Source organism: Mangifera indica, unplaced genomic scaffold (genome assembly GCF_011075055.1).
Source record: "Mangifera indica cultivar Alphonso unplaced genomic scaffold, CATAS_Mindica_2.1 Un_0003, whole genome shotgun sequence".
NCBI classification, from domain to species: Eukaryota; Viridiplantae; Streptophyta; class Magnoliopsida; order Sapindales; family Anacardiaceae; genus Mangifera; species Mangifera indica.
Genome location: NW_025401095.1, coordinates 641,800 through 650,817, shown reverse-complemented (window position 1 = coordinate 650,817; position 9,018 = coordinate 641,800). Strand labels below are relative to the sequence as shown.

At 30.1% G+C, this 9,018-nt stretch overlaps 1 protein-coding gene across 1 annotated transcript; it reads left to right on the top strand.

Moving 5' to 3' along the window:
- Positions 1-5,246: 5,246 nt before the first annotated feature.
- On the top strand, positions 5,247-6,194 carry LOC123205349. Its single transcript, XM_044622300.1, has one exon. The coding sequence runs from the start codon at positions 5,247-5,249 to the stop codon at positions 6,192-6,194; it is 948 nt and encodes a 315-aa protein (XP_044478235.1).
- Positions 6,195-9,018: the final 2,824 nt, after the last annotated feature.

The following is a 9,018-nucleotide window of genomic DNA, read 5'->3' as shown; positions in this document are numbered from 1 at the left end:
ATGAAATAATTTTGACTTAAAGATGATTATAATAGAAAATTTCAATTATACCACCAAAAGTGGATTAAAATTGAAGCAAAATAAAAAATAATGCGGAGTAAACCACAAAATAATAAGTGTGTGTGTAAATGTCATTGGTTATGTATCTGTTGTACGCAAAAATATTAGGTGAATTTATATTAAACATTCATCAAAATATAATCGAAATTGTTGATGATTTAGATCTTGTCGATCTAACGAATCTTAATGTTTCAAGACTTTTGTCAAGAATAAAAATATAAGTCACTTGACTAGTGATATGAATGTCTAAGATTTTTATAATTAGAATTCATCATATATTCTTATTTTAGAGTCATGAATATTATTTTGTGTTTTATTATTATGTTCTCTTTTCTTTCACTATTTGATATTCGTTATGGTAAAGTAATTTTTAAATGAAAGGATATGGACTTTTAAATTAAAACATTAACTTCAAAAGCTGATGATAGAGACGTGTTTGGTGGATAGTATAACAATACATACAATTCTAAGGAAATTTTTTTTTTTTTTTAACTTTAGCATTGATTGAAGTTAAAGTATACATGATTTTTTTTTCAACGAATCTTAATGAAAGCTTCAAAAGAACTATAATTTTATTAAAAGTAAGACCAAATTAACATCGATGTTGCATTATATTTAAGTAGATATAAAAGAAATATATTTAGTTTTAAAGATATAAAAAATAATAATTATCACATTAAAACTATGACTGAAAATAGTATAAAATTCCTCTGTATAATTGCTAATGCCTCCGAAAAAAGGTTGTACTAAAAAAATTGTCTACTTTATCATCTGGATTGTATTATACTATCATAAATGCAATTGAAATCTATATAATATCAAACTAGAAGTTCTGTGATCTAAAACTTTTTATGCTTTAATATAATCATTTAAGTCATCTAATATCTACAATGATGCATAAGATTATTAAAAATTCAAATGGACATGCACTAAAGAATCGTAAGATTTTCTTATCCAATGAAAAATTTTGCACTACTTATTCACAAGACAAATTAATAATCAGACCATTTTTCTTCAAAGTTGGAGTTAAATCCTTATCATTCATACAAAAGATTTAAGAGGACGTAAGAGGACATTTGGACCCATTCGTCCACTAAGTGGGTACTTTTGTTATTTTATGATCTTAATTGATGTATTTACACAATAGTCATATGTTTGTTTATTGCCGACGCGAAATGTTGCGTTTGTTAAACTATTAATCCAAATTATCAAGTTGAAAACATATTTATCAGATTATCCGATCAAGTCAATATGACTAGATAATATTAGTGAATTTACATCCAAGATATTTGATGATTATTGTATATCTATAGGATTGTTGTTGAATATCCATACCTGCATGTCCATACTCATAATAAATTAGCTGAGTCTTTTATCAAACCATTTTAAGTAATTGCATGTACTTTATTACTAAGAATCTAATTCTCAACTTCTATGTGAGGATATGCTATATTACGTGCTGCAACGTTAATTCAAATGTGATATTCTTTTTATCATCAATATTTTCTTCTACAATTGATTCTTAGTCACTAACCTGATATATTCCTTTTGAGGATATTTGGTTATGCTGTATATGTCCTTGTTATGTCTTCTCAATGCACAAAGATGAGACCACAATGTCATTTGAGAATTTATATTGGATATAATTCACTATCTATTTTTACTACATACTTTAAAGATTTGTCATTTTGATTAAACAACATTTCCACCCTTAAGAAAAAAGAAAATGCCTCATGAAGTGAGACACGAATTTACTTGGTATCTCATCTCGATCCTTGCACATCCTAAAGTGAAATTGAAGTGTAGAGAATAATGTGTTTATAAATTATTACCAATCAAATGTTTGATGTATTTGTAAATACAATAAAAGTGACAAGACCACACATACTAATTGCCAACACACTAATAAGAATTAATGTGACTATTGAATAGTTTATTCAAATTGTGACTGATTAATCTACTGTATACCAAAAGTATTGTACCCTTTTGGGTTGAAGGATACTATTCCTCAAAAAAGAAAAAGAAAAAATAAAACAGATATTACTCATAATGATACTAAAACAATTGAAAAGTCTACACTCGTTGATATTTCTTCAGAAAAGATTGTGGCCTTTGAAAAGACTAGAGCCCCTGAAATGGAACAAATCCCAAAGTATAGGAAAATGAAAATACAAAAGTCTTTATAAATTATGCTTATACACGAGAGATGTGGAATCGTGAGACAATTAACACTGATGATGCATTCTTATTTACAGTAACTACTAAAATTATGAATGATGATTTTAAACCATGTATTACAAGCAAAGACATGATTGACCTAAATGAGAAGAAACAATTCGAGTAAAATTAACGTCACTTGTAAAACGTCAAGTGTTTAGTTCTATAGTCCCAACACCTAAGGATGTACAACCTGTTAGATATAAATGAGTGTTTATAGCGTAAGGCTTTTCTCAAAGGTCAAGTTTAAACTTTGATGAAATATATGCATCTATAATAGATATAATCGCATTCAGATATTTGATAAATTTAATAGTCTTGGAAGGACTGGATATATGTCTAATAGATGTATTTACTGTTTATTTATACGAAAATTTGGATATTGAAATATTTATGAAAATCTTGAAGGATTTAAATTGTTTGAAACAAAAAGAGTTAATCTAAGAGGCATATACTCAATCAAGTTATAAAGATCATTATACTGATTAAAATAATTTAGAAGAATGTGGTACAATCGCTTTAACAAATATTTGATAACAAAAACTATGTGAATGACTTTATATGCTCATGTGTCTTTATAAAAATGTTAGAATTAGGATTTGCTATTATTATAATTTATGTTGATAACATAAATTTAATTGAAACTCTTGAAAAATTTTAAAAAACTGTTGAATATCTGAAATTGAATTTGAAATGAATGATTTGGAAAAAATAAAAAATTCTCCTAGTCCGTAGATAAAACATAATTCAAATAAAATACTTATCTATCAATTAGAGTAAGTTGGAAAATTATTAAAATACTTTAAAATGGATAAAACTTATCCTTTGACCACCTTAATGGTTGTTTGGACTTTTGATCAAAAAAAGGACTTATTTCTCCTAAAGAAATGATGAAAAGATATTATATTTTGAAATATCATATTTTAATGTCATTGGTATTTTGTTATATTTGGTCCAATATACTAGGTTAGATATATCATTCACAGTGAATTTATTAATCTGATTTAACTCTACACCAACCCATCGTTGTTAGAATAAAATCAAACATATATTTCTTTATCTATGTGAAACTAAAGATTTGTGATTATTTTATGTCATATCTCCTAAAAATCTTAGTTTGATTGGATATGTAGATATTAGTTATTCTTTTGATTGTTATAAGTCTTGCTTGCAGATGAGATATGTTTTCATTTATAATGACACAATAATATCATGACACTTCACCAAATAAAGCTTAGTTGCAATATCTTCAAATCATTTAAAGATTTTAGCTCTCCATGAAGCGAGTTGAGATTGCATATAATTACGGTGTGTCTCCATCACATCCATAATACATGAAATATTTCTTCCACAATAGACACTCTTCCATATTATATAAAGACAATACAACATGTATTGTCTAAATTAGACGTAGATACATTAAATGAGACAAAATCAAATATATCTCATTAAAGTTTTTTTACACTTATGAGTTCCAATAGAGCTAAAAAATTTATATCAAACAAATACGATTAAATGAAAATCTTATAGATTTGTTCACCAAGATATTATCGACATCAACATTTAAAAAGTTTGTGTATAACATCAGTATGCGACGGCTTAACAGATAACCAAATTAATGTCACTATAATTAGGAGAACATTCATTAAAGAGAGAAAATTTTTATGTATATCATCTATTGGATAAAAAGTGTACTATACTTTTTTTATTTTGATTAGGTTTTGTGCTAGTGAGTTTTCCTAATAAGGTTTTTAATAAGATAATTTAAGTAAATCCAATCACATTTTATAAGACATTAAATAATTATATATTTTTTGTTTAGTTTTTATTTCACCGAGGATTTTCTTAGTAAAATTAATGTGATTATTTGTAAATGATAAAAATTTAAAGGGAAGTGTTATATACTGAGTGACTTTCCACCGAATCAAACTCAGTGACTTTACACCAAATCAAACGCAATTATAGATGTTAAAACAATTAATATATTATGGGTATTGTTACAAATATAGGTGGCTTTCCACCAAAGCAAGTTAAGAAAAGTGGTGGGAAAACATTTATTGTTGCAAGAATAAAATGGAGAGGCTGATGCAGGAGAAGAAACTGGAGAGGCTGACATAGGAGAAGAAAATGGCTATTTGAGAAGAAAAATTGGCCAAAGCAATGTGAAAACATTAATGACCTTAGAAATTTTAATTTGAAAATAGCATATGCTTGTCAGAAGGGATGGCCAATATTTGTATAAATAACCCCCCCTCTCCTCACTTCGAGAACACACTCTTCTTCTTCTTCTCTTCATCCGGATCTGATATAAAATTATTCTCTCAGTTGCTTTCTCTCCTTCTCAATTCTTCTTTAATCATGTTATATTTGTGTATTAAATTCATAACACATTATCAGCACGATCTGCTCAGGTATATTATATTCGTTTCATTATGTCGTTATGCTGCTTATATATTATAAATACGGATATCATAATGATGTCCTAGTTAACTTTTAATTTATGTTATGTTTCTGTTTAATTTTCTATTATAATGATACCCTATTTGCAACCCGAAGTTTGTAAAATATTATAAATTTGGACCCGAAGTTCTGAACATCATTTATAACCTGAAGTTATAAAAATTATGAACATGGACCTGAAGTCCTAAATATGATTATGATATATGATTTATAATCTGAAAATTATAAAATCATGAGAAAATATATATAGGTCTGAAGTCCTATATTTCACTAAAATATTTATTATAACTATATCCCACTTACAATCTGAAGATTGCATAAGTGATGAAAATAATGAAATAGAAATCTAAAATATTATGTAAGTTTTACATAATATAAAATTATGAATATAAATCATAAAACCAGAAGTTTTGTGAATATATGATAAATAAGAACCTGAAGTTCGCTCATAATTTTTCTTCATTATATCACTAACTGTTATTTCTTTCATCAACCTGCAGTTGGTGAAAATGGCAAATCTTATCAAACTTCAATATGTTGCCCTTCGATTGGATGGAGAAAATTATTCTGAATGGGCATTGGACATAGTTCTCCATCTACAATCAATGAACCTTGGAGAAACATTAAATGAAGGAAATAATGTATCCCAGCAGGATAAATCTAAAACTACTATTTTCCTTCGTCATCATATCCATGAAGGGCTACGAGCAGAATACGTGGATATTATGGATCTACTAGAATTATGGAGAAATCTGAAAGAAAGATTCGATCATCATAAATCAATTACATTACCAATGACCCAATATGAATGGACTTATTTATGCTTACAAGATTTTAAATCTGTAAGTGAATATAACTCGGCCATGTTCAGAATTATCTCCCGAATGAGACTATGTGGAGAAAAAATAACTGAAGAAAATATGTTAGAAAAAACATTCTCCACATTTCATCCCTCAAATATGCTCTTACAACAACAATATAGGGAAAAAAGTTTTAAAAAATATTCTGAACTGATATCCTGTTTACTGGTGGCTGAACAAAACAATGAATTATTATTAAGAAACTATCAGACTCGCCCCACTGGTACTGCACCGTTCCCTGAAGTGAACGCAACTACTAGTAGTAATCGTGGGCGTAGACGAGGTCCTGGACGAAATAAGTTTCGATCCAAAGGTGGTCATAATAGAAAATCTTTCCACTTTCAAAGGACCAGAGATGAAGCAAAACATGATAAAGGGAAAATGATGCAGAATAAACCACAGAACCATGAAAATAAATGTTATAGATGTGGTTCTAAAGGTCATTGGTCACGTACCTGTCGTACGCTAAGACATCTGGTAGATTTATATCAAACATCTATTAAAAACGCAGACCAGAAGATCGAATCAAATTGTGTTAAGAATCCAGACCCTGTCGATCTAGCAAACTTTGATCTTTCAGAATTTCTTCAAGACTAGAAAATTATGTATATTATAGTGTGTAATTATTACTATATGTTTCTTCCTTTCAAATTTTGTAATAACTAATGTAAATTTTAAAATGAAAGGAAATGGACTCCAAACTTGAAGCGTTAACTTCAAAAGCTGGTGATGGAAATCTGTGTTTGGTCGATAGTTCAACCACCCACACTATATTAAAAGAAAAGAAATTTTCTTAACTTTATCGCCAATAGAGGCTAAAGTAAATACAATATCAGGATCAATCAATTTGATTAAAGGCTCCAGAAGAGTTACAATTATGTTAAACAATGAGACCAAATTAAACATCAATGAGACCAAATTAAACATCAATGATGCATTATATTCAAGTAGATCCAGAAGAAATCTACTCAGTTTTAAAGATATAAGAAATAATGGTTATCATATTGAAACCATGAGTGAAAATGGTGTAGAATTTATTTGTATAACTAGTAATGCCTCCGGAAGAAGGCTTATACTAGAAAAATTGTCTGCTTTATCATCTGGATTGTATTATACAATCATAAAGGCAATTGAAACCTACACAGTATCGAACCAGAAGTTCGTTGATCCAAAAGCATTTATGCTTTGGCATGATCATTTAGGCCACCCAGGATCTACAATGATACGTAGGATTATTAAAAATTCACATGGACATACATTACAGAATCATAAAATTTTATTGTCCAGTGAATAATTTTGCACCGCCTGTTCTCAAGGCAAATTAGTAATAAGACCATCTCCCTCCAAAATTGGAGGTGAATCCCCATCATTCTTGCAAAGGATTCAAGGAGATAAATGTGGACCCATTCATCCATCAAGTGGGCCATTTCATTATTTTATGGTTTTAATTGATGCATCTGCAAGATGGTCTCATATTTGTTTATTGCCTACCCGAAATGTGCATTTGCTAAACTGTTAGCACAAATTATCAAATTAAAGGCACATTTCGCAGATTATTCGATCAAGTCAATACGGCTAGATAATGCTGATGAATTTACATCTAAAACATTTGATGATTATTGCATGTCTATGGGGATTGAGGTTGAACATCCAGTCCCGCATGTCTATACACAGAATGGATTAGCTGAGTCTCTTATCAAATGACTCCAGGTAATTACACGTACTTTATTATTAAAAAGTCAATTACCTACTTCTATGTGGAGACATGCTATATTACATGCTACAGCGTTAATTCGCTTGCGACCTTCTTCTTATCATTAATATTCTCCCCTACAATTGGTCCTTGGTTACCAACCTAATGTATCTCTTTTGAGAATATTTGGTTGTGTTGTATATGTCCCTATTGCGTCTCCTCAATGCACAAAAATAGGACCCCAACGTCGCTTAGGAATATATGTTGGATATAATTCACCATCCATTATCAGGTACTTGGAACCATTAACAGGTGATCTTTTTACTGCACGATTTACAAATTGTCACTTTGATGAGATAACTTTCCCATCTTTAGGAGAAAAGAAAATGCCTCCTGAAGTTAGGCATGAGCTTTCTTGGTATGTACCTACTATGTCTCATTTAGATCATCGCACATCCCAAAGTGAAACTGAAGTATAGAGGATAATGCGTTTACAAATTATTGACAACTAAATGCCTGATGCATTTGTAGATACGACAAAAGTGACAAGATCACATGTTCCAGCTGCTAATGCACCAGCAAGAATCAAAGTGATTGCTGAATAGTCTATTCGAGCCGTGACTGATCCATCTACCTCACGCCAGAAGCGTGGTAGACCTGTTGGATCAAAAGACACTACTCCTCGAAAAAGAAAGGCAAATAATCAAACAAATATTCCTCCAGAAGAGATTATAGTCCCTGAAGAGACACAAGCCCCTAAAGTGGCACAAACCCCTGAAGTGGTACAAAATCCTGAAGAACAAGAAAATGAGAATATTGAAATATTTTTAAATTATGTTCATACATGAGAAGTATGGAATCGTGAAACATTTATAATTGATAACATATTCTCATTTGCAGTAGCTACTGAAATTCTGAATGATGATGATTTTGAACCACGTACTGTGGCTGAATGCAAACAAAGACATGATTAGCCTAAATGGGAAGAAGCAATTCAAGCAGAATTAGCTTCTCTAGCAAAACATCAAGTGTTTAGGCCTGTAGTTCCAACACCTCAAGACGTACAACCCGTTGGATGTAAATGGGTATTTGTGAGAAAAAGAAATGAGAAAAATAAAATTGTTAGATATAAAGCCAGACTTGTAGCCCAAGGCTTTTCCCAAAGGCCTGATATAGACTTTGATGAAACATATGTACCTGTGATAGATATAATTACATTCATATATTTAATCAGTTTAACAGTCTCTGAAGGACTGGATATGCGTCTAATGGACGTAGTTACTGCTTATTTGTATGAAAATTTGGACACTGAAATTTATATGAAACTCCCTGAAGAATACAAATTGCCTGAAGCAAAAAGTGTCCATTCAAGAGGCTTGTACTCAATTAAATTACAACGATCATTACACAGATTAAAACAATTCGGACGTATGTGGTACAATCGTCTCAGTGAATATTTGAAAAAAGAGGGCTATGTGAATGACCCGATATGCCCATGTGTCTTTATTAGAAGGTCAGAATCGAGATTTGCTATCGTAGCAGTTTATGTTGATGATATGAATTTAATTGGGACTCCTGAAGAGCTCTAAAAAACTACTGAATATCTGAAAAAAGAATTTGAAATGAAGGATTTGGGAAAAACAAAATATTGTCTGGGCTTGCAGATCAGCACAATTCAAATGGAATACTTATCCATCAAGCAGCGTATATTGAAAAATTATTAAAACG

Coding starts and splice junctions, on each gene's coding strand:
- LOC123205349 (XM_044622300.1), top strand. CDS start 5,247: ATGGCAAATCTTATCAAACTTCAATATGTTGCCCTTCGATTGGATGGA.